Source organism: Anomaloglossus baeobatrachus, chromosome 4, assembly GCF_048569485.1.
Source record: "Anomaloglossus baeobatrachus isolate aAnoBae1 chromosome 4, aAnoBae1.hap1, whole genome shotgun sequence".
Classification (NCBI taxonomy): Eukaryota; Metazoa; Chordata; class Amphibia; order Anura; family Aromobatidae; genus Anomaloglossus; species Anomaloglossus baeobatrachus.
The window spans coordinates 523,110,309-523,137,774 of NC_134356.1; the positions used below are offsets into that span (position 1 = coordinate 523,110,309).

General features: G+C 43.9%; 1 protein-coding gene across 3 annotated transcripts in view; it reads left to right on the top strand.

Annotated features, from left to right (window-relative positions):
* Nucleotides 1-27,466, top strand: part of FES (FES proto-oncogene, tyrosine kinase) — a 182,190-nt gene that overhangs the window by 92,157 nt on the left and 62,567 nt on the right. For all 3 annotated transcript variants that reach the window (XM_075345888.1, XM_075345890.1, XM_075345889.1), the window contains exons 9-12: nucleotides 7,080-7,266; nucleotides 9,563-9,640; nucleotides 19,973-20,182; nucleotides 26,228-26,350. In XM_075345888.1, coding sequence (XP_075202003.1) covers nucleotides 7,080-7,266; nucleotides 9,563-9,640; nucleotides 19,973-20,182; nucleotides 26,228-26,350 — 598 coding nt within the window. The remainder of the gene's footprint in view (nucleotides 1-7,079; nucleotides 7,267-9,562; nucleotides 9,641-19,972; nucleotides 20,183-26,227; nucleotides 26,351-27,466) is intronic.

Sequence of the window (27,466 nt, forward strand, 5' to 3'; positions counted from 1 at the left end):
ATACAATGTTAAATGGTTAAGTAGGTTACCAGAGTCATGCAGAAGGAACTGCTGCTGGACACCATCAATACTGATCTCCTGGAACTCCAGGGGGATAACAAGTTGATCAAGGGTTTGAGGTAACCTTGGGATATTGCCAAGTTGCCTTGCTAATCGTATTGTTCTCTTCAGTGATGCTTTCCTTGGGAGAAATGCTACAACATTAGAATGGGCTCCTGAAATGACGTCTGTGAGAATCTGTTGTGGTGTCTCCTGTGTTGTCCTTGGCCTGGTGACTGCCTCATTAACAAGTCGGATTGCTTCAGGTCTTGCAGCTTGTGCTGCGTTACTGGGAAGATTGACTACTTTCATAACTTTGCCAGATTCTTCATTGGTCCAAACACGTCCCTTGCAAGTCGACCGTTTTTCACATACCCAGATGGAATGGACATCATCAGTGGTTCTTTTGGAAAAGAAGTAAATGTGATTCTCATGGACCAACTTCCTCCTTCCATGTTTGGACAGAGCTGAATTCATAGTTGTAGAAAGTGAATTGCTGTGGAAATTGACTGATTTTTTGTGGCAGTACACCTCTCTCTTTGTGGAGATTCAGACACTGCTATATTCTGATGTACAGATGGAATAAAAGCTAGTCTAATGTAACTTGCAGGACATCTGACCTGCTACTTGTTACATCTGCAACAAAACTTGCAACAAAGCAGGTCAGTGCTGAGTCAGGTAAAAGTTCAAAATTGTTTTGATTTTAGGCCTCTTGCACACTGTAATGTTAGAGTGGTTTCACACTTGTGTTGGGGCCGCCAGAAGTCAATCCGCTCTGGATCTGACATCCAGCTGACCCCGGTGCAATGCTGGTGGAATACTTGCATTCCGCTTGCATTGCCCATAGAAGTGAACGGCTGGGTTCCGCGATCTGCAGCCGCCCGTTCGCTTTCTTAATGCCGCAATCCGCTATCAGTGTCAGCACAAAAAGAAGAGCATTTTCTTCTTTTCGTTCTGCTGAAGGTTAGTGTAACGGCAGCATTACAGAAGCGAATGGGCGGCCTGTAGTGCATACAGTGCCTACAAGTAGTATTCAACCCCCTGCAGATTTAGCAGGTTTACACATTTGGAATTAACTTGGCATTGTGTCATTTGGACTGTAGATCAGCCTGGAAGTGTGAAATGCACTGCAGCAAAAAAGAATGTTATTTCCTTTTTTATTTTTTTTTTAAATTGTGAAAAGTTTATTCAGAGGGTCATTTATTAGTCAACCCCTCAAACCACAAGAATTCTGTTTGGTTCCCCTAAAGTATTAAGAAGTATTTCAGGCACAAAGAACAATGAGCTTCACATGTTTGGATTAATTATCTCTTTTTCCAGCCTTTTCTGACTAATTAAGACCCTCCCCAAACTTGTGAACAGCACTCATACTTGGTCAACATGGGAAAGACAAAAGGAGCATTCCAAGGCCATCAGAGACAAGATCGTGGAGGGTCACAAGGCTGGCAAGGGGTACAAAACCCTTTCCAAGGAGTTGGGCCTACCTGTCTCCACTGTTGGGAGCATCATCCGGAAGTGGAAGGCTTATGGAACTACTGTTAGCCTTTCACAGCCTTGAAAGCCTTTGAAAGTTTCTACCCGTGCCGAGGCCAGGCTTGTCCGAAGAGTCAAGGCTAACCCAAGGACAACAAGGAAGGAGCTCCGGGAAGATCTCATGGCAGTGGGGACATTGGTTTCAGTCAATACCATAAGTAATGTACTCCACCGCAATGGTCTCCGTTCCAGACGAGCACGTAAGGTACCTTTACTTTCAAAGTGTCATGTCAAGGCTCATCTACAGTTTGCTCATGATCACTTGGAGGACTCTGAGACAGACTGGTTCAAGGTTCTCTGGTCTGATGAGACCAAGATCGAGATCTTTGGTGCCAACCACACACGTGACTTTTGGAGACTGGATGGCACTGCATACGACCCCAAGAATACCATCCCTACAGTCAAGCATGGTGGTGGCAGCATCATGCTGTGGGGCTGTTTCTCAGCCAAGGGGCCTGGCCATCTGGTCCGCATCCATGGGAAGATGGATAGCACGGCCTACATGGAGATTTTGGCCAAGAACCTCCGCTCCTCCATCAAGGATCTTAAGATGGGTCGTCATTTCATCTTCCAACAAGACAACGACCCAAAGCACACAGCCAAGAAAACCAAGGCCTGGTTCAAGAGGGAAAAAAATCAAGGTGTTGCAGTGGCCTAGTCAGTCTCCTGACCTTAACCCAATTGAAAACTTGTGGAAGGAGCTCAAGATTAAAGTCCACGTGAGACACCCAAAGAACCTTGATAACTTGTAGAAGATCTGCATGGAGGAGTGCGCCAAGATAACTCCAGAGACCTGTGCCGGCCTGATCAGGTCTTATAAAAGACGATTATTAGCTGTAATTGCAAACAAGGGTTATTCCACAAAATATTAAACCTAGGGGTTGAATAATAATTGACCCACACTTTTATGTTGAAAATTTATTAAAATTTAACTGAGCAACATAACTTGTTGGTTTGTAAGATTTATGCATCTGTTAATAAATCCTGCTCTTGTTTGAAGTTTGCAGGCTCTAACTTATTTGCATCTTATCAAACCTGCTAAATCTGCAGGGGGTTGAATACTACTTGTAGGCACTGTATGTAGCAGAAGTGTGAAAGCATCCTTATGCTGACACTGTTTTAGAACGCCAAAGCACGTGCTTTACTGGCATTTTTGAGAGCACTTTTGTGAGCGCTCTCGGTAATGACCCATAAGATACAGGCTATTGATGCTAAGTGCTTAAAAATATCTCCTGTAATAAAATAAAAAGAGCTGGCCAAAACAACACCTCGCTTTTCCAGCCATTGACTTATATATTCAAAATTGGCAATCTTCTTAGCGATTTTCCAGTGCTTAGACTTGGGTAAGTGCCTACTGTGAAAGAGGTCTTAGGGCTAAAACACAAGGCTAAAATTCCCTGCCTAATTTGGGGCCGAAACATCTGGGGGCAAAAAGCTGGGGGCGAAATATCCATGGGCGAACTGCTGTTGGCGAAATGTGCAAAGGCGAAATGGGCAAAACATCCTGGGGGCGAACTGCTGGGGGCGAAACATCCGGAGGCGAACTGCTGGGGGCAAAACATCCGGGGGAAAATGTCCGGGGGTGAACTGCTGGGGGTGAAACGTCCGGGGGCGAACTGCTGGGGGCGAAACATCCGGGGGCGAAACGTCCGGGGGCGAACTGCGGGGGGCAAAACATCCGGGGGCGCACTGCTGGGGGCGAAACATCCGGGGGCGAAATGTCCGGGGGCGAAACATCCGGGGGCGAAACGTCCGGGGGCGAACTGCTGGGGGCGAAACATCCGGGGACGATCTGCTGTGGGCAAAACATCCGGGGGCGAACTGCTGGGGGCGAAACATCCGGGGGCAAACTGCTGGGGACGAAACATCCGGGGGCAAACTGCTGGGGACGAAACATCCGGGGGCGAAACATCCAGGGGCGAACTGCTGGGGCGAAATGTCCGGGGGCGAACTGCTGGGGGCAAAACATCCGGGGGCGAACTGCTGGGGGCGAAACATCCGGGGGCAAAACATCCGGGGGCGAACTGCTGGGGGCGAAACATCCGGGGGCGAAACATCCGGGGGCGAACTGCTGGGGGCGAAACATCCGGGGGCGAAACATCCGGGGGCGAACTGCTGGGGGCGAAACATCCGGGGGCGAACTGCTGGGGGCAAAACATCCGGGGGCAAAACATCCGGGGGCGAACTGCTGGGGGCGAAATGTCCGGGGGTGAAACGTCCGGGGGCGAACTGCTGGGGGCGAAATGTGCGGGGGCGAAATGTGCGGGGGCGAAATGTGCGGGGGGCGAAATGCTGGGGGCGAAATGTTCGGGGGCGAAGTGTACCTGGGGGCGAAATGCTGGGGGCGAAATGCTGGGGGCGAATTGCTGGGGGCGAACTGCTGGGGGCGAAACTTCCTAGAACCGGCCCAATGACATCACTGCTTATGAGATAATGCACACACTAATGTCACAGAACAGATTTGATCTAGTATGCCCCAGCAAAAATGCAAAAGTGATGTCACATAGTACACATTATACAGTCATATGAAAAAGTGGGCACCCCTATTAATGTTAACCTTTTTTCTTTATAACAATTTGGGTTTTTTGCAAAAGCTATTTCAGTTTCATATATCTAATAACTGATGGACTGAGTAATATTTCTGGATTGAAATGAGGTTTATTGTAATAACAGAAAATGTGCAATCTGCATTTAAATAAAATTTGACCGGTGCAAAAGTATGGGCACCCTTATCAATTTCTTGATTTGAACACTCCTAACTACTTTTTACTGACTTACTAAAGCACTAAATTGGTTTTGTAACCTCATTGAGCTTTGAACTTCATAGGCAGGTGTATCCAATCATGAGAAAAGGTATTTAAGGTGGCCACTTGCAAGTGTTTCTCCTATTTGAATCTCCTATGAAGAGTGGCATCATGGGCTCCTCAAAACAACTCTCAAATGATCTGAAAACAAAAATTATTCAACATAGTTATTCAGGGGAAGGATACAAAAAGTTGTCTCAGAGATTTAAACTGTCAGTTTCCACTGTGAGGAACATAGTAAGGAAATGGAAGAACACAGGTACAGTACTTGTTAAGCCCAGAAGTGGCAGCCTAAGAAAAATATCAGAAAGGCAGAGAAGAAGAATGGTGAGAACAGTCAAGGACAATCCACAGACCACCTCCATAGACCTGCAGCATCATCTTGCTGCAGATGGTGTCAATGTGCATCGGTCAACAATACAGCGCACGTTGGATAAGGGAAGCTGTATGGGAGAGTGATGTGAAAGAAGCCGTTTCTGCAAGCACGCCACAAACAGAGTTGCCTGAGGTATGCACAAGCACATTTGGACAAGCCAGTTACATTTTGGACGAAGGTCCTGTGGACTGATGAAACAAAGATTGAGCTGTTTGGTCATACAAAAAGGCGTTATGCATGGAGGCAAAAAAACACGGCATTCCAAGAAAAGCACTTGCTACCCACAGTAAAATTTGGTGGAGGTTCCATCATGCTTTGGGGCTGTGTGGCCAATGCTGGCACCGGGAATCTTGTTAAAGTTGAGGGTCGCATGGATTCAACTCAGTATCAGCAGATTCTTGACAATAATGTGCAAGAATCAGTGACGAAGTTGAAGTTACGCATGGGATGGATATTTCAGCAAGACAATGATCCAAAACACTGCTCCAAATCTACTCAGGCATTCATGCAGAGGAACAATTACAATGTTCTGGAATGGCATCCCAGTCCCCAGACCTGAATATCATTGAAAATCTGTGGGATGATTTGAAGCGTGCTGTCCATGCTCGGCGACCATCAAACTTAACTGAACTGTAATTGTTTTATAAATAGGAATGGTCACATATACCTTCATCCAGGAACCCATTAACAGCTACAGGAAGCAACTAGAGGCTGTTATTTTTGCAAAAGGAGGATCTACAAAATAATAATGTCACTTTTATGTTGAGGTGCCCATACTTTTGCATCGGTCAAATTTTGTTTAAATGCGGATTACACATTTTCTGTTAGTACAATAAACCTCATTTCAATCCAGAAATATTACTCAGTCCATCAGTTATTAGATATATGAAACTGAAATAGATGTTGCAAAAACCCAAATTGTTATAAAGAAAAAAGGTTAGCATTAATAGGGGTGCCCAAACTTTTTCATATGACTGTATTATCACAGTACAAGCTTAAGGCACACAATGCACACAGTAATGGACGGGAAAGAGATAATGAAAACAGTGATGTCATAGCATATAAATTGTGCAAAAAAAAATTATGTCACGGTACAGAGATAATATATTAAAGTGATACCACACTACTTTCCTTAATTTCCTACTGATCTGCATTTTTTTCCCATACTTGCCTTCCATCATCAATAGTTATCAATAACTGAACCCCTGGATAAAGATGGGTCCACTAGCAGCAGTTATGTCTGTTATCCTCGTACTTGCACCAATGATACCTTAGTAATGTTTAGAAAATTATCCACTACACTTGGTTCAATTGATAGAGCTGTAATGACCCTCGCAGGAATATTCCCTTCAACTTTGTGATACTATTACCGGTACTTCCCCACAAGAAATAATGGAGTCAAAAGTGATCATGATATAAGAGTACTTGTAACATGACATTGTTGCTTTCCTATCATTTAAGTTGTAATATTGCTTTCGCTGAGGAATTTCTCACTATATAACCTAATGTTATTAGTAGCAACTCCAGATATAATATGCCTTGTTTAGTCATCCATATAAATGTATGCAACTAGAGTGCAAATTGCCTCTTCAGAGAGGAAAAGAATCTGAACTCTAGTGCCACCTACTAGAAGTAGCAATCCTAATTGTCAATATCAACTATATAACGAGCCTTGATATATGACTTAGGATAAAAGCCAATCCAGAATCTCTATTTTCAGACACATCTTTTGGGTTGTTGTCCCCCCTCAGTGCAAATCAAGAGATCTGATTTGGCTGTATGAGAGGCCTCTGACAGGAGTTTAAGGCCTCGGTTCCACTTGCGTTTTGTACAGACGAGTGCAATCCCCTAAAACCTCAGATTGCACTCGCACCAGTGTAAAACTATGGGGCAGTGTCCATCTGCGATTAATTTCTCATTCCATATGAGTCTCAGCTCACATGCACCCATACAAGTCTATAGGTGCTTGTGAAACATCACACTGCACTCGTATGTCATCCGACCGCAGGTATTTCTGCACTTGTCCCGCAGGTTTACCGCAACAAAAATGCTCGGAACCTGCAGCAATGTATAGCTGCGGATTCCGGGAAGCAGCTTCGGGAAACCTGCGGACAATCCTGTGGAAATATCCGCGGGTACATTGTCACATGGGCACATAGCCTTATAGGCCATGCAATGCTTCACTGTGAAATGGTAATTAGTGGCACATTCATATGAAAATAGACAATATACAGTAGCATTTTTTTTCTTGTATGTAACTGCATAAAAGATCATTAAATGTAACAATAATAAGGATTTTTGGACATTGTTTCATTTATTCTCTACAGAATTAGCCTCCTAGTCAAATGTCAGTCTCTTCAGGATGCCATTTTACAATATGACATGTCACTATGTAACAAGATCAAGCTGCAGGGTCAGAGAGATATTCTGAAAAAGAAGATTTGCAGTCTTGGAGCCAGAGACCCTCCTCCGGCCCTCCAGCTGCAGGACGATGGACAATCAATCTGCTCAATTGTGAGTTTTTGCTTGCTTCAAATAAAAAACTAACAAATCTAACAAACCCGAGTGCTGTCCATTGTCACATTTTATGACATATATCTAAATTGGAGATAAGCAATCCCCTATCATGGTTCAGTCACTTGCAGAAAATTCAAAAATTCAAATGAAAATCTATAACAATAGAGGGGTTTGTGAAGTGTGTACGGGGGTGGGGGGATATCTTTTTTGTTTTTCTATTATTATCAGCAAGATACAGATAAAGACAGCCTCCTCCCCCTCTATACATATGGTTTTTTTTGCAAGTCTTATTCACATGTATAAAGCAGTCAAATATATTTTCTTTAGGCCATTATCACATTTGCGTATAGAACACGTACATTAAAACCAGTATTGGTGCAATCAGTGTTTTCTATCAGTGTGCCATCCGTGTTTTTCCAGTATGGCTAAAGAAATAAAGATATCACAAAGCTTCTCCTATACTTTCATTGTTAAACACGTATGGCACATAGACAGCACATGGGTGCGATCCGTGTGCTTTACATGTTTTTCACAAACCCCAGACTTATATTGGCGCTTGCAACCATGTTGCCAGAAAAAAAAACAACATACTTCACAAAAGCCACCAGTGCAGAGCCACCACAAGAACAACAGCAAATGTGCTGCTGAAGCCGCTGTAGTAAAACAACTGTCAGTGTAAAAATGGTGCAGCGTCTAAGGCTATGTGTACACGTTGCATACTGTCCATGCTGAAAAATCTGCAGTGATTTGGCAGTGCATGTGCGCTTCAAATCGCTGCAGAAACACTGCGTAATGGATGCAGTGTGTCTGCAGAATAGATGCGATTTCATGCGCTCTGGATGCTCTCCCATAGGCCCCCTTCACACGTCCGTGATAATCTATGCACGTTTTTCACGGACTTGTTAGAGGTGCGTTTTGCCCTCCGTGAGCCATGTTTATGGCACACATGTGTTCTCCGTGTGTTATCCGTGATAACACGGAGAACGGGAACTTTCTGCTCACCTGTCCCTGGCGTCGCTGTCCGTGGTGCTGATCTTCGGTCTCCGGTCCTGCCGACTTCCCACTGCTGCTGCTTCCGGCCGCAGTGAAGTGAATATTCAATGAGCATAATGATCGGCGGTCGGAAGCAAGTGATAGTAGCGGCAGATACAGCAGCGCTGGAGAAGGTGAGTAAAGATTTTTTTTCTCAAACACGTGTGTTTTCTCTGGCGCGTGTCACACGGAACACCTCCGTGTGGTCCGTTTGCGTTTCGTGTGACACCCGTGATGCCGGAGAAAAATGGACATGTTGACGTGTGGAGCACACGGACACACGTATGCTCCACACGGTCCATGGCAGAACACGCAGGTGTGCGCAGACCTATTGATTTTAAGGGGTCTACGTGTGCCCGTGTCTCTGGTACGTGAGGAAACGGACCTAACACGTACCGGAAGCACGTACGTGTGAAGGGGGCCATAGACAGAGTGGGAGCAGCATGCAAAGCGCACGAAAGAAGTGACATGTTGCTTTTTTGAACGCAGCGATTTGGATCAAAATTTCAGCATGCAAATCGCTGCGCTCAAAAAAGCAACGTGCGGATGGATTATGCACAATCTTCATAGATTGTGCTGGGGACGCAAGACGCATGCATTTACGTCGCAGTGCAATATGCAGCATAAACGCATGAAATTACGCAACGTGCGCACATAGCCTTACTGTTCCAGCAAAGTGGATGGGATTTATACAAATCTCATGCGAACTGTACTTTTTTTTTTACACTGAGCAAACTGACCTGCAATGTGTTTTATAAAGCCCCAATGTCATTTTCTATTGCTGGCATGCTGACATTAATGTGCGGCTTTTCCCTATATTATTGCATTAGATGCGGAAAATCAGCAGCTAAATGATGAATATTCACTCAAGACATATCAGGCTCTATCTTTTATCTCCACATTTGATAAAACATTATATATGTAGACAAAAAACCAGTGGTACTCACCAGTCATTTTATTCTTCTAATATTAATACTTACAATGGATTAGCATTTTCTTTTTCCAGGGGAGAGAGTTGGCGCCAAATAGTAATGGAGGTTTTGTGTTCCACGCGCTTCTATGCGCCAATCGGTAAAAACCAGTAGAGTGTATGAAACACAAAACTGCCATCTTCTCTGGGCGTTAGCGCCCTCCCCTGTGGAGCTCAATAGTAGGAGATTGAATGGACAGGTGAGTGGACAGGTGAGTGCTATCACTTTTATTTGACTACATGTGAAGCAACGAAATTTATATTTATTTACATTGTTTTATTTTATTTTAGGACAGGGAGAGTGGTATAAATCACACTCTGGAAAATATAAAGAATCACATTTCTGGGATATTTCGACCAAAAATTTCTGTGAGTACAGTTTGTTTTGGGGGGTGGGTGGTGTTCAATTTTTTTTAAAAAAAATGTTATAAACAATCTGAGTTTTTGATAATACACTGCACAAAGGATATTTACTTTTCTGCTCCATTTACTAATAGAACTCTGGACTTAAAGGGAACCTTGTCCTCCAACCAACCAGCAATTGTATATTTATTACTAAATACCCATTTCACTTGTACAAGGCACTCAGTTCCCCCAGCCCCCAAAAATCTCAAAACTTAAAAAGTGTGGATTCGACTGTGTGGGTCTTGGGCAGGTATTGTGTACAACCACTACTTGTATGAACACCTTTATTATATCAGAACCTGGACCTATTACTTGAAAATTGTAATAATAATAGCATAAAATGTGCAATTTGTAGCATTTTCATGACTTTTGATCCCTAAGGATAAGCTTACGTGGATAGGAAATTACTATGGATGATATAAGGTTCATTTTCCACATGGCAAAAAAAAACCCAGATACACAGCTGGTAAGCAAATGCTGAATAAGAAGACCATTAGATACAAACAGTTAGCTCACCAAACAGGTCAAGCGGTACACTGGTGGACTGGAATAATTTTACTTACTTTAACATCTGTTTTCATTTTGGGTGACTGTCAAAAAGATTGGCGTAAAGTAAGGGGTTTTCCAGTATTACATGAATGTTGCTCACATGAAAGACAATGTAAACCATATATGATATTATGCATAAAATATTGTTCTTGTGAAAGGAGATAAATACATAATAAGTCTGTGACTGTAGAATTTTACACCTTAGACCTGACCTCAGTGTGTTTTTAGACCGCAGGTCAGATCTTGGCGTGTGTTATGGCCGAAGCTGTAGTGAGCGTTACGGTCCAGACTGATGTGTGGACCCAGTGGACCACGTGGCCCAGGCTTATCCTGGAGGGGTGTGACTAAGTGCTTACCTGGTATTCACCAAAGTCTCTGATGGTGAGATTGGACTTGGCTGCCGGTAGACACCAGGTACCACTCCAGGGCAGTCCCTGAGTCCGTATTAGCTGCCCAGAACAGTTGCAGGAGGGAGTTGGAGCTACAGGCGGGACAGGTGCTGGAACGGACTCAGGTACCGACAGGACCACAGTTCATATACAGAAAGGCCAGATTGGATCAGGTTCTGATACAAAGAAACAACAAAGAGCCAGCACCAATGTGCACTAAGGCATCAAATATTCCAAACTGCATTATAAAAATTTTTTTTTTTTTTTTTTTTTTTTTTGAGATTTTTGGCAAAAAATTGCAATTTCTTGAGCTGCTTCGCCACGTCACGGCAAATCTCATTTGAAGCAGTCCTACACTAAAATATTTTTATAAAATGTGCCATGCGGCCTCACATATAAATAGCAGAACTGCTCTCAGCAGCACTCACCTGGTCTATTGCAGTCCCGTACCCATGACTGAGTCATGGCTGTGGGCGGGACAGGTCCAAGCAAATGCTGCATGAAGTATATATATAGCCTGTGGACAAAGCCTGATGACCCAATGTGAACAGTCACCAAACGCCAAAATCTATACAGATGGAATACATCCCAAATTGGGGTGCATAGCAAGGTGGAGGTCAACCACCGACCAATTCAACAAAGAAACAACAAAGAGCCAGCACCAATGTGCACTAAGGCATCAAATATTCCAAACTGCATTATAAAAATTTTTTTTTTTTTTTTTGAGATTTTTGGCAAAAAATTGCAATTTCTTGAGCTGCTTCGCCACGTCACGGCAAATCTCATTTGAAGCAGTCCTACACTAAAATATTTTTATAAAATGTGCCATGCGGCCTCACATATAAATAGCAGAACTGCTCTCAGCAGCACTCACCTGGTCTATTGCAGTCCCGTACCCATGACTGAGTCATGGCTGTGGGCGGGACAGGTCCAAGCAAATGCTGCATGAAGTATATATATAGCCTGTGGACAAAGCCTGATGACCCAATGTGAACAGTCACCAAACGCCAAAATCTATACAGATGGAATACATCCCAAATTGGGGTGCATAGCAAGGTGGAGGTCAACCACCGACCAATTCAACAAAGAAACAACAAAGAGCCAGCACCAATGTGCACTAAGGCATCAAATATTCCAAACTGCATTATAAAAATTTTTTTTTTTTTTTTTTTTTTTTTTTTTTGAGATTTTTGGCAAAAAATTGCAATTTCTTGAGCTGCTTCGCCACGTCACGGCAAATCTCATTTGAAGCAGTCCTACAATAAAATATTTTTATAAAATGTGCCATGCGGCCTCACATATAAATAGCAGAACTGCTCTCAGCAGCACTCACCTGGTCTATTGCAGTCCCGTACCCATGACTGAGTCATGGCTGTGGGCGGGACAGGTCCAAGCAAATGCTGCATGAAGTATATATATATATATTTTTTTTTTTTTTTTTTTTTTTTTTTTAGACAGCTGATACAGACAGGACCTCAGACAAGATATGTACAGGTACATGGACTGGGCACCTACTGGAACACAGGCTAGGATACAGGTTAAAGTACTGGTAGCATCACAGGTACAGACACACAGGAACGGGGATTTGCCAATATGACTAGTACGCACGGGAAAGGCTAGCAACTAACATTGAACAGGCACCTCCCAGAAGGGGAAGGTGCCTTAAATAGCCAGTGCCTCCTAGCTATAAGCTGAGTACAATTTAACATGAAAGCCCTGTACCTTAAAGTCAAGGGGACTAAGGCACCTGCCAGGAATCCTGCGTGCCACGAGCAGGTCCAGGTGTGTAGAGACGCCAGACAGAAGGAAGTTTCCCAGACAGAGCAGAGTGAGTACGTTGGCATCTCTGTCGGGTGGAGGGAGTGGAGCAGGGCAGAGACACCATTGTTACAGTGTGTTTGTAGACCTCAGACCAGATCCCAGTGCGTATTTAGACAGCAGACTAGATTGCAGTGTGTTTGCAGACCTCAGGTCAGATTTCAGTGTGTTTGTAGACCTTAGACCAAATCTCAGTGTGTTTTTAGACCTCAGATCAGATTTCAGTGTGTTTGTAGACCTCACACCAGATCTTAGTGTGTTTTTAGACCTCAGAATGGAGCCATAATTATTTCAATTGTCTTTCTCCAAAGCTTTCACTTCAGGTTATTCCTGCACACAGTACTTTTAGGGGTACTTTGCACACTACGACATCGCAAGCTGATGCTGCGATGCCGAGCGCGATAAACCCCGCCCCCGTCGCAGCAGCGATATCTTGTGATTGCTGCCGTAGCGAACATTATCGCTACGGCAGCTTCACATGCACTTACCCGCCCTGTGACGTCGTTCTGGCTGGCAACTCGCCTCCTTCCTAAGGGGGCGCGTCGTGTGGCGTCACAGCGACGTCACACGGCAGGCGGCCAATAGGAGTGGAGGGGCAGAGATGAGCAGGACGTAGATATCCCGCCCACCTCCTTCCTTCCGCATAGCCGGTGGACGCAGGTAAGGAGATGTTCCTCACTCCTGCGGCTTCACACACAGCGATGTGTGCTGCCTGCTGGAACGAGGAACAACATCGTACCGTTGCTGCTACGAAATTATGGAAATGTCGGACCCTACACCGATCATACGATAACGACGCTTTTGCGCTCGTTAATCGTATGTAAAAGGATTCACATACTGCGATGTCGACAGCGACGATGGGTGTGCGTCACTTTCGATTTGACCCCACCGACATCGCACCTGCGATGTCATAGTGTGCAAAGTACCCCTTAGGCTAGGATCACACATCAGTAGAAAAAATTGTCCGATTTTCATCCAGAATAGTGGGATGATTTTTTTTCTCACTTGTCATCCTTGTGATGTCCGTATGTAATCCATTTTTTTTACAGTAGCAGTAATTATTTACAGAACCAATTACAGTTTTTGTATGCTACAAAATTTGAATGTATTTGTAAAAATTGAGTGCCATAATGTGGCATCCATTTTTTTGTCTCACACCTATAGACTTGAATGGATTAGTTTAATCCAATTTCCAAGTCATATCGCAGCACACATACGCCTTTCTGCACTGTATCATAGAATAACTTTGGTTCAAGTGCAATACCTTATTTTATCAGTGTGAACTGGTCCGATTTATATGGAGGTGTAAACGAGCCCTAATCTGAAAGAAATAGTCCATCGATTGGAATGAGGGCTTGTTATCTGGGAGACTTGCCTGCTCTTTCGGGAATCTGGTAAGTCTTCCTGAAATACCAGTCAAGTAGTCAAGTATGATTATTGTAAACCCCATTTAAGTGGCCTATAATAATTATTATCGGCCACTTAAATGGGATTTACAATGATCATAATTATAATTTATGGTTGAATTGATTGAGCTCATGTTGCAGCTACTTATTGTTGACCTTCCTCTGTGTACACTTTAGAGTAGCTCGGTAGATATTCCTCCTAAAACCAATGAGCTATCTCTGTTAATACTATAAAATGTTCTCTCCGCTGCAGTCCTATAGATTTGCACTTAAGAATCCCTTCTCTGAGAAATGGCTTTCTGAAATGCTCTCATATATCTCTATTATACTGCTAGTTTATCAGGATTGCAGAAATGTTAGTGAAAAGATGAACAGTGCTCACTGACATCTTATATATGGAGTACAATCATAAAGGTAAGAGCCCCAGCAGATGTGTGATTACCAAGCTGTCTGGGTTGTAAAAAAAAAAACAAAGATGAAAATTCTACTTTTAAGAGAATTTGATAGTTTTGAAGTAACATAAAGGGTTATTGTCAAATTCTTCAATGGATAAAATTGCAAAGTGTTTGCAAAAATCCTTCCTTTTTCCAACAACAGAGGGATTTTAATTGTATTGTTTACTACTTGTTGCTTAAGTAAACAACCACCACTACAGTCATCAGAGGTGACTAGTTTCCTAGACAAGGAGCACAGCGCTTACAAGCTCTTTACGCTACTTCTTGTGCTGCTCTTAAGCTGTCAGGATCACTGGATCTGGGCAGATTAAGTAACCCTGTGCTCTTCCGATGGTACATAAGCAAAGCTCCTCACATAACTGCATTAGAGAGCAAATAGTTCAGACTAGCAGTACAGCCATGCCTAAGGATCAAACTGTCAATCATTCAGGAGTGCACAGCACCCAGCAGGCAGGGAGCCAAGAGGCAGAGGATCGGTGCGCTCCTGAAAGTCAATGATTAGACAACTCCTTAAAAGTAATTTTGTTTGTAATTTTCATTACTGTTTTGCACAGTTCTAAAAATGGTTTTGTTTCTCTTTTTTGTCATTCATGTCCAAAACTGGGTCTTGAATATACAGTATATCAATCAGCAGCTGCTTAGATTACCCTTGGAGAATTAAAGGGGTTGTCCACTACTTTTACATGGATGGTCTATCCTTAGGATAAGTCATCAATGTCTCATCAGCCTGGGTCCAACACCCGGCTCCCCCGCCAATCAGCTGTTTTGGGTCACGGTGGCGGCTGCAGGCAGCCAGAAATGTTCTATTCCGGCGCTGCTCCGTTTTATGATAGTGACCACAGCCGGGTACTGCACATCCGCCTTCCATTCTAATGACTAGGAGACGGATGTGCAGTATCCGGCCTTGGCCACTATCAGAAGATTGAGCAGCACCGGAACTGAGCATTTCTAGCAGCCTGCTGCCGCCACTGGAATCGAGAACAGCTGATCGGCGGGGTGTCGGACCCTAGCCGATCAGACATTGATGACCTATCCTAAGGATAGGCCATTAATGTAAAAGAAGTGGACAACCCCTTTAAGGTGGATTTCCAGAAAGTTCTGTATAAATGTAGGAGATGATTCCGTAGCTGAAAAACATTTCTTTTCATCTGAATGGTGTGCTTTTGTCAGCAACCATGTGATTTTTTTTTTTTTTTTTTTGCAAGCTTCATTCATATAAAAGGAAGAGTCATAGAAATATCGGCACAAATTCTGCTGCATGTCAATTTCCTTAATGGTATGTGCACACTGCGCATTTTTCAGGCTGCCATAAACATCTGTTTTTGAAATAGAAGACTCATTCTTTTAACCTCTCCTTGTCTCTAGTTTTTTGTAAACGTGATTTTTTTTTTCTTTTTGGCATGTTTTGGTAATTACCTGAGCGCTTGTTCAACCTTTTGACTAGTAGCTGTTTTTATGAGCTTTATGAGCTTTATGAGCTTGAGTTTTACAGATGTTTTTTTTACTCTACTTAAAGCTTCCTTCACACGTCCGTGTAAACAATGCACATTTTGCACTGTCCGTTTTGGACATTCGTATGTCATGTGTGTCCGTGTGTGTCATCCGTATGTCCATGTGACACCTCTGTGTGACATTTGTGTGACCGGTACTGTAATAAAAACACATGAGACAGATAAACGACAGATAGATACAAACACCTATATAATGATCCACCCCCATACATATTCAAAGCTTTCACCCTTTAGTGCCCTTTTATGGGGCACTAAAGGGTAATTTGCCACATGAAAAGGGTATTTAGCCACAAAAAAATAATTAAATGAAAAAAATGATGTGGGGGTTCCCCCTTATTTTTGCTAGCCAGTTATGGTAAAGCCGACAATTGCATCCTGCAGCTGACATCTTCACCTTGGCAGATGAATAGCAGGCCACAGCCGCCCCAGAAATGGCATATTCATTAAATGCGCCAATTCTGGCACTTCGTCTTGGTTCTTCCCATTGCCCTGATGCAATTGCAAATGGGCTAATATACGGGGTTGATGCAAGCTGTGAATTGACAGCTGGCATCAAACCCTGGTATTAGTAATTGGTAGGCATCTCACACATACCCCCATTACTAATCCAGTAGTTGTAAATGGTAAAAAACAAGAGAGGAAAAGCGCTTGACAAAATATGGCACTCACTCAATGAATAAAAATTACAAAGTTTTATTAGTGCATAATTAAAACCATACAGTAATACATAAAAACTGACACCACCATATAAACCAAGGGCCCCTTATGCACCTAAGTTCTTTAAATATATAATAATATAAATCTTGCCAAAACCAAATAACAGAGAAGGCTCCTAATAGAACACAAGAAAATATAGGGGAATCTCTCAATACTATCAAACAATGCTAGGTAGGACAAAGTCTACAAAACAACCATCCAATATATAAAGCTGAATGTGTGTGTGTGTGTGTGTGTGTGTGTGTGTATGTGTGTGTATGTGTCATGTTATTCATTCTTTTTATGAGTACCCATGTAGTGGGTTAGGAGAGTTGATCCTATTGACAGATGGCCTTTACAGCTTCTTTTTGCAGCAGGTTTTTTGTAACTGATAGCACCATACTGTAGGAGCAGAGTCCCTGATTACAGTGATGTGTCACTTACTGAGCTGTGTTTTCCTGGTTCAATACAATCAGCAGGAAATTATCATTACAGGACCACTTGGCTTGTGCAGGGTAGTCCAACCTCGCACACTCACAGAGCACTCGCGTGACATATGAAACACCAAACGGATTTCACTTGTCAAACTTTTCTGAATGAAAATTGGACCTAGTTGTCATACACATATGTGAGCAAAGCCTTTATGCCTAGGACACACGGCGAGAAAAACGGTGCAAGTAGAATGCGATAAAAAAAATCGCATTCCACTCGGACCAATATTACTCTATGGGGCAGCCCCCATGAGCGATTATTGTCCCAGACCGAGAAAACAGTCACAGCATGCTGCGAGTGTAATGCGATCCTGTTCCACTCGCACCTATACAAGTCTATGGGGCGAGAGAAACATCACTCTGCACTCGCATAACACCGGTGTAATGCGAGCGCAGTGCAATTATTGCATCAGCCAGCAACACAGGAGATAGGAAGATAAATCCTTCCCGTCCGCAGAGCCGGCCCGCCCCCTGCAGCTGTGGTCTGATCGCACAATCGGACCACAGTCACATGACACTCGGCTCCCACTGTGCTGCGAGCGTGTGCCGAGTGCCATGCGAGGACTCGCACATAACCCCGTGTGGCCTCAGCCTTAGAAGATTTTCTACGGATATTTTACGTTATTAATTCTTCATTTTGCACACTTCCTACATAATAACCGTATCTTCGACTTGGTGTTTGTAGTTTCCAGTTTCATTGATGTTGATATTTTGTAATTGTTCCGCCTGACAGTTATTTCGTAGTGTAGGTCTTTCCCTGTACCATCCAACGCATCATGTACTCATGCTTTTATCAGTCATTGCACATTTTTTTTTAAGACTTCATGATACCATTCAAGCCAATTTCCTCATTTTTCTATCTCCTGCTCAGCTATATATCCTTCCTGTCGGTTTTTGATTAACAAACTCCAAAGCAGAAGTGGTAAAATCTATATATTTTTTTTAATGATAACGTCTTCCTCAATGGCTCATTGTTATTCTGTATTGTGGAGCCTGGATGTCCAGAAGAACATTGAGAATTTATTTGATAAGATTTTGGCCTATTAAAAAATTATTTAGTGAAGAAATGGTGGATGGGCAGAGGAAAATAAAACAAGACGAACAATCAAAAAAGATTTTTATCTTGCGTAGTCTGTTAGTCTCAGAGTTGATAAATTCACACTTAGTTTTGTTCGAGCCCAGACATGTGTGAGCTCTAAATGTATTAAACCGGAGAGCAACATTGCCCTCTAATGGGTATCTGAGCTATTACGGTACTTATATTGTTTTATATACAAGAAATGAAAATCCAATGCCATTTCTTATACTTATTTAAATTGCTACTTACCTAACATGAATAACCCTATATCAATATATTATAACTTACACATATTTTCCAGAACATGCGCTATAAGGTCAAAAATATGTTGTTACGTCCCCTTATGGCAGGTGTATGACATGCGGACCCTCTCCATGTTGTCTTCCTTTACACACCTTTGTGACAGAATGGCTTATTCTAAAGAGCTCACTGATACCAGAGCAGGCCTGTGATAGGAGACACTGATGTAACAAGTCAGCTCATGAAATGTCTTCCTTTCTAAATATTCCACTGTCAGCGGTGAGTTATATTATTGAGAAGTGGAAGCGTATAAAAACCAAAAGCAACCAAGGCACGAAGTGGAGACCAAGTAAAATTACAGAGAGGTGTTGCCAAATGTTGAAGGTCTAACTCCATAATTTCAAAGTCCAAACCTCTTCTGGCATTATCATAAACACTAATCGTGTGCACCGGGAGCTTCATGTCATATGTTTCCAACTGCAAGTCTTATACCACTAAGCGTTGGATGGAGTGGTGTACAACATTTCACCACTGGATTCTGGAGCAGTGGCAATGTGTTCTGTAGACTTATGAATCACACTTCTCTTTCTGGAAGTCTGAGGAACAAGTCTGGGTTTGTGCAAATGCCTAAATGTCAATACTAAAGTTTGGTGGAGGAGAGATAACGTTCTAGGGTTATTTTTCAAGGTATGGCCTTAGTTTCAAATATGATTCAGTATACCAAGACATTTGGATAATTGCAGCTTCCCATTTTGTGAGGACAGGTTGGGGAAGGCCTTTTCTGTTCCAGCATGACTGTGCCCCAGTACACAAAGCAATCTCCATAAAGGCATGGCTGGGAAAACTAAGTATGGCCCACACACAACCCCATGGAACACCTTTGGATGAACTATAAAGGAGGTTGTGAGCCAGGCCGTCTCATCTAACATCAGTATCTGTCCTTGCAAATGCTCTTCTGGATGAATGGGAAAAATTTTCCACAGACACACTCCTAAATCTTGTAGAAAGTCTTCCCTAAAGAGTGGAAACTGTTATATCTGCAAAGATGGGACCAGCTCCATATTAATGCTTATGAATTTAGAATGGGCTTTCTTCAAACTTCCGGCAGATGAAATGTATCGGTGTACTAGTACTGTTATCTATACAGTGTACCTCTCTGGCTGAAAACGATTTTTTCTCACTCTTTTGCATGTCAAAACAAAGATATCTCACATCCACCCACTACCTGTTCCTCTTCTTACAGCCATTATACTAAATAAAATGTTATCTTTGTTATCTTATGAGCAAAGTCTAAGCAAATTATTTTGTTCTTTTTTTTTCTCTGAAATTACTTCTCTGGAAAACTTTATATTTTAATTAAAACTCCACTCGACAAGAAGAACCGCCACGGAAATGTAGAGTTTACCGTGGCTGATCTCTCCTAATAACCCTATTACCAGTGGGTGCTAATCTAGATATTTTAATAGTAGATGTATCTCCATTAGTAAATTGATGTGATATGTGATGCCCCTAAATTCCCTTACTCGGAGCATCATTTAATGTGTCTTGTTTTATAATGTTTTTTTGTGCAGTGTATGTCCCTTCTTGTGACCATTATTGTTTTGTCTTATTAGTGATTGAATGGAAGAGATCATAATGATTTCATATAATTTATTTTGCGCAGCTACCACCTCTTTTACCATTGGTTCCAGAAGTCCAGAAGCCACTTAATCAACAGAACTGGTACCATGGTGCCGTTCCACGATCTGAGGTTCAAGGATTGTTAATAAACAATGGTGATTTTCTTGTTCGTGAAAGCCAAGGGAAACAAGAATATGTGTTGTCTGTGCTATGGGATGGCCAGCCGAGGCATTTCATCATTCAGTGTATAGATGTAAGTTTCCAAAGTTACACAACATAATCCACTATTTCCTAACTCCTGTGATATCACAAGGATTATTAAATCCTTTTACTATTCTACGTGACGGTTACAGTGATGCAAGTTTCATTCTTCATATGTCGTGTTACCACTTATCTGGGTTCATGTCTCCTTCTGTAACTACAGATGTGACCATTCTTGAATTGTGCTAATTTATACAAGTCATCATTATACACGTTTAATATGATCTCTCCATCCAATAACAAAAGTACACGTTAAACGCCTGTATTTTTTACATGGTAGCTTATGGAATTCCTGTGCTATATCTAAAAAAAATATTTATAGCCTTGTAGTTTCAGATGATGTTTAAGAATAAGCTGTCATGTGTGTATACATGAGGAAGCCTCTATCACTAATTTCAGTTGTCTCTTAGCTAGTGGTTGGAGACTAGCTGCTATGATGTCTCCCATACACTGTATAGACAGATATGAGTTTTTCCTACTCCCCTATCTCTATGTAGTACACAGACAGAAGCATTAGCATGGAGGACATTATACGACAATATGGGGCATTATAACAGTCATTTTAGTACTGTCGTGAGAGCAAGCACTTACTAAAAAGCAGCAGCAGGGGCTTTCCCTTTGTGTCACCCAGCTGCAGCGATCGCCCCAGGGACTCCACTCCACCTTCAGGGACGCTACAGGGTCTCCACTCGTTGGTATCTCTGGCCACAGGTATGTCAGGTTTATTTACATGGGAGTTGTGTCGCCACTCACGGTTTGCAGTCAGGGTTATGGGTGACCGCCACTCCAGGTTTAACGAGCGTCTGGGGCTGATGGGGTCTACAGTCGGATGGGATGGCCTCCCGTGAGTGAGGCTGGCCCCAGGTGCTCGAGTGCGTGGAACAACAGGTCCCAGAATAATTCAGTCTCAGTCCAAGATGTCTTTTAACTGTGCTTTACTCACTGTCAGATGTTCTGTGAGGAACCCGGGCGATGCTGAGATTAACCAGGAGGAACCAGGTATCCTTTAGGCCAGTCTAAGGGTACCCATTAACTCGCCTTCCTAGCACTTCTTGTTTCGGATAACCCCTGACTTGAAGTACCATGAGATTCAACAGGGAAGTCACTACTGCCTTTTCTCCCCTTTTTTACGGCAGCGTGGACCAAGGAAGATGGCTCTTTGCTCGATCCTCCTTATGGGCCCCCTCGTTGCTGCTGAGGCTCGGATTTTAGTTGGTTGGTGTGGGACTTGTGGTTCCCCTCACCGGCAGGTTTAGCAGACCAATAAATGGACGTCTACTCTAGGGACCTGTTCAACATGCGTGCCTAGTCACCAGGAGTCTCCGTACTCGACCAGCTGACTCCTTCAGCGTCTTTCTGACCGACTTGCTGGTAACCGTTTTCCCCCGCTAACGGCTACTACACGTGCAGGGTCTGACTTGCGTGTCAGCGCGCGTCTCTCCTTCAGCAACCCTCTTTTTGTGCCCACTGCTCTCAGACTGGCTAGCTCCTCCTACTTTCCTTACAGCCGCTTCCACCTTAGCTTCCAGCCCCTCCCCTACACCCCTAGATCAGATGTGGAGGAAAGCCCAAGGGTCCCCTCTAAGGTGTGGGAGACCTGGTTGCTATGTGTCTGTGCGTACACGCCTTCAAGATTACCTGGAAGTACTGCCCCAGCATGGGTGTAGTGCTCAGTGGCGCCTGAGCAGGTCAGGGGCGCAACACCTTCTCTGTCTGTCTCTTTTTGCTGTTTCCTTACAATATGATCCCTTTGTGAACTTATAATGAGAATAAAAAAGCAGGGCGCTCCATGGTTCAGAAATCCTTAATAAAGTGAAGATGGTGATGGCTGACAGAAAGGGCATATGGTAGTGCGCTCCCCTTGGAGGGATGTGTAAATACCACGCACAACCTTGTTTCAAATCCAGAGATGAAATTAATCAGCCGCAGCTGCCCCAGATGATCCTCAGTGTATCAAGTAAATACCGTATGTCCCTGAAAATAAGCCCTAGCAAGAATTTTCGGCCTTTTCAGGGTAAGGCTTAAATAGAAGCCCTACCCTGAAAATAAACCCTAGTTGCGGTTCAATAATGAAGTGTCCATGAGGCTAACAAAGTTAAAGATACTGCAGGATACTTTATTAAAGAAAGCAGACATTCCAAAAAGAGAGAACACAGAAGACCCCGCAATTATACTCGCCAAACCCCGAATAGGACTCTGTGTAATGTGAGGACCTGTGGTGAAAAGCAAATGATGCGCCCATCGGGGCCGTGGGGGATTACTCGTTACCGGGCAGCGGCTTCTTTGCTCCTTGGGGATGTCATGGCGGCAGGGACTGGCTCTGTAACCCCAGTCGTGGTCGTTAAATGGGGAGTTATTTACAGGCGAATAAAGTAGTAGTCTGTCGTGACACCACCTGTGGTACTCGGCCAGAAATAGCCGACGCTGTGGGATGGGACCTCTGGGTCAGATGGGGGCGGACCTTGGTTGGTATAGCTCTCCACAGGTAGAGCTGGGCTCTAGGGCCGATTGGAGTAGTAGTGTAGGATGGTGGAGGTGCAGGGCTTGGGCGCAGGAGAATAACGGAGCGACACAGGGATGCAGTCTCAAGGTTTTTACTCACTGTAGCAGGTTCCAAGGTAACACGACTAATCAGTGACCACTGTCAGAACGCTGGGTTTCACTGTGATGGGCTCCAGCCAATCCCGGGTAGTTCGGAGGTCAAGACCATTGCACCCTTCGTGTGTTCCTTTCCCTGGTCATCTTCCTGCGCTGACTTCTCACCCTCCTGTCCCGCGCCTATGCACACAGTGCCCTGTGCCAGTGTCCGCGGACCCTATTGGGTGGCTTGAAACTTTATCCCATGGCCCTCTGTGGTCACCTTCCAGAGGATTCGTATGTGGATGAGGCCTCCGTGCTTGCAGTCACCTTGGCCTCCGGTCTTACTAGATGAGCACGTTGGTTCTTCTCCTGTAGTCTAGGGACCGGATCCCCGTTGGCGGCCACGTCCCTCCACTCCGATATGTCGCATGTAGAACAAGACCACAGAAGTCTGGCGCACTTCCGGTGGCTCTAAGACCCTTCCTCCTTTTGCCTGAGTTGAGCTGCACCAGCTGCAGACCACAGGTCTTCACTCCTCCACTGCTCCTTCTTGACACTCCTCATTCTACAGTCTGCTCCCACTAACTAGACTTCACTCCCCAGCCTGGCTCTGACTGTGCATACCAATGGCGACATCAAAGGTACAACTAGCCCTAACCACGGTTCAGTGGAATGTTGCTAAAGGAGTGTGTCTCTGTTTTGTGTGAAGTGGTGGATGACCTCTTCCTTACCCAGGGATGGGATACCACACCTCTGGCTGAGGTGCAGTACTTCTGTGGCGACTAAAGCATCAGGGGCGCCACAAATACACACACATCCGGTGATACCATACTGTTTCAGGGACCTGAGACACAGTGGAACGCAAGGACTGGTGGTGGAACGCATCAAGGACATGCAGTGTAAAGTATCGATGCGTTCCACTACAGGTCCTCAATGCGTTGCATCGCAGGTCCTCGCGTTCCACAGCGCTACCAGCCTGAAGCAGTATGGTATCCCCGGATGTTTCTCTGTGTGTGTATGATGTTCCTGTGATCTGATGTGTGTGAGTGCCGGCCAGAAGCAGGGGTTGGCCGCTGTGGGCCCCACAAGGACCTGCCGGGAGTGCCTACTGTGGATTGCAGGAGGACCAAGGAGTGACATAGATGTCTGGTAAGTATAATTCTCCTGGGGGTGTCTGCCTTTTTTGGGGGGGTAAACTTACCCCAACTCTTGTTTCCCCAAAACTAAGCCCTACCCTGAAAAAAAGCCTTAGCACATTTTCCAGAGCAAAAAATGATATGACAGTGTCTTATTTTCGGGGAAACACGGTAGTAAAAAATTTAAATAAAAAAGGAGTGATAGAAGGACTGCTGATTGTGACATACAAACAGGTAATATATTCGGAAGGGTCTTTGTGCACACTGCAGTTTTTTTTTCTCCAGCAAAAAATGCATATTCTGGTAGAAAAATGCACCTCTGGCCGAAAAACGCATAAAAAAACACATGCATGTTTGCAGCGTTTTTGGTGCGTTTTTGCCCTTGTGGGTTTTTTAACATTGTCGATGACAAAACACAGGGAAAAATGCAGGAAAGAAGTGACATGCTGCTTCTTTTTTCTGCATCCAAAACTGCAGGCAAAAAAGAAGCAACGTGCGCACAGCGGTTCGGATTTCTCAAAGACTTTGCTGGGGAAGATCATACATGCAGTTTAGGACCACAAACTGCACCCAAAACGGCACCAAAAAAGCAGCAAAAAACGTAGCGTGCACACAAGGCCTAAAAATGTATTAACGGCTACGTGTTTCAGCATCGGACTAGCTGGTAAACTGGCAGGCCATCTTATCTTTGCAAAGATAATTTTAGCCATATTTCTGGATATATGAGTTCAGGAGGCAGGGAAAGAATTTTACAAAGTTTTTTGTATTTGACTGTACTATTGTATTAATTTATGCAAAGTTTGTGTAAGCGACATTGACCATTAGTGGGTGCTACAGGATTACAAAACATGGCTGCTTACTTTCAGGAACAGCTACACATCTGTTAACCAGCTGTATCTGGTAGTACTTGTTTTATAGGGGTTGTTTTTTATTATTAAAAAATGGCTGCACCAAAAAACAGCCATGAGCTGTGTGCTGTGTGTTGTATGGCAACACAGCACTATTAGGCCCTGTACCCACACTGCGGATTTTGACGCAGATTTTGACGCAGATTTTCAGAAATCTTCAGCAAAATCTGCGTGTCCATTATGAAGCCAGCAAACTATGAGAATTCAGAAGTGCTGTGCCCACGTTGAGTATTTTTCCCTTGCGTATTTGGTGCAGATTTCTTTTTTTCTGCACCAAATCTGCACCAAATACGCAAGGGAAAAATAAGCAACGCGGGCACTGCACTTCTGAATTCTCATAAGGGCACTTTACACGCTTCGATATCGCTATCGATATCGCTAGCGAGCGTACTCGCCCCCGTCGGTTGTGCGTCACGGGCAAATCGCTGCCCGTGGCGCACAACATTGCTTACACCCGTCACACTGACTTACCTTCCCTGCGACGTTGCTGTGGCCGGCAAACCGCCTCCTTTCTAAGGGGGCGGTTCGTGCGTCGTCACAGCGTCGTCACACGTCAGCCAACCAATAGAAGCGGAAGGGCAAAGATGAGCAGGCAGAATATCCCGCCCAGCTCCTTCCTTCCTCATTGCCGGTGGACGCAGGTAAGGAGATGTTCGTCGTTCTTGCGGTGTCACACATAGCGATGTGTGCTGCCGCAGGACCGACGAACAACCAGCGGCATGGACCACCAGCGATATTATGAAAAGGAGCGACGTGTCAACGATCAACGATTTTTGACGTTTTTGCGATCGTTGATCGTCGCTCCTAGCTGTCACACGCTGCGATGTTGCTAACGACGCTGGATGTGCGTCACAAACACCGTGACCCCGACGATATATCGTTAGCGATGTCGCAGTGTGTAAAGCACCCTATAGACTTAGCTGGCTTCACAATGGACATGCAGATTTTGCTGCAGATTTCTGAAAATACATGTCAAAATTACACAGCGTGAGCACTGGGCCTTAAAGTGAATGGGGCTAAGCTGCAATACCATAGAAAACCTGTGGATAAGTGTGGCACTGTTTTTGAAAAAAAGGTAGACTAATTTATTTATTTTTAACCCCAGACAACCCTTTAAAAATAGAACCCATTTGTATGGAGGAGAAAACAGCCATTGGCCAAAATTATTGCACTTAACATGGACACAACATTGTTAGATGTGACCAGATCTAACAAATAAGTAGTACCCTACCACAGAGAACTTGGCTTATTGATTCTTATATGTTGAGTATTGAACACAAAAATGCAACTTTTTTACTTTTGAATCAAGAATCACGTTATTGGTTTAAATATTAGGTATTTTATAGCTTGTATAAATTATTAATATTATATTAAATCAAGTATTGGCTTTTGTTTTTAATTTGCAATAAAAAGAATCTCTACAGACTGGAAGGAGAAGCCTTTTCTACTATCCCTTTGCTAGTTGACAATTTTCTGAAGACTAAACAAGTGGTCACGAAGAAGAGTGGTGTCATATTATGTAAAGCCATTGTGAAGGTAATGTGAAAAAATATTAACAAAATATCTGCATATATTGATATACACCTGGAAGTATCAGCTTTATTTGCCATGTTGTAAATGTTGCATTAATGTCAAAGTTGTGTCGATATGGGCCACAAGTAACAAGACATATCACCAGTTCTTACCCAAAGTGTATCTGTCAGTGGGTAGACCTTGTGCCTGCCACAGCCCTGATGAGTGTTTCACATATCTGCTTCCTCAAGGGGTCTCAGGACTGAGGAAGCAGACAAATGACAAGTCTATTGGGCTGTGGTAAGCACATGGTACACTTCCTAAAACACTGTGGGTAAGGACTATTTATACAATGAAGGGGAACCTGTCACTTATATTATGCTGCTAAAACAGACAGCATGAATCAGAGCCTGCCTACACCATTGTAGCCAAGTATGGTTTTCTCTAAAACATTTAAGTGCTTCAGAGGCGATATAGTTTGGAATGACTAGTCCAACGCAGCCCCTGACCAACTTCTCATCGCACCACTCCAGGTGATTGATAAGGCTAAGGCCACACGACCTCCCCCAGCGCCCGCTCTGCTGTGAATGTGCTTCGAGTGTCATGCCACTGTGATCAAATCCTGCGATCACATCACAGCTGCGGAGGAGAGGGAGGGACTAATCTCCCCATCTCCTCTATTTTCAGCTGATGCAATTATCACACTGCACTCCAGTGTCATGCGAGTGCAGTGCGATGTTTCACTCGCACCCATAGACTTGTAAGGGTGCAAGTGAGAACGGATCATATTCTATCTGCAGCATGTTGCAATAGTTTTCTCGGTCCGATTAGGGCTGAGAAAAAAAATTACACACGGGACCAGCCCCATAGAGTAACATGGGTCCGGGTGGAATGCGATTTTTTTATCGCATTCCACTCGGACCGTTTAACTCGCCGTGTGTCCTAAGCCTAAAGGCCGCTTTACACGCAACAACATCGCTAACGAGATGTCGTTGGGGTCACGGAATTCGTGACGCACATACGGCCTCGTTAGCGACGTTGTTGCATGTGAAACGCACGAACGACCGTTAACGATCAAAATTACGTACCTTATCGTTGATCGTTGACACGTCGTCCATTTCCCAAATATCGTTGCTGTTT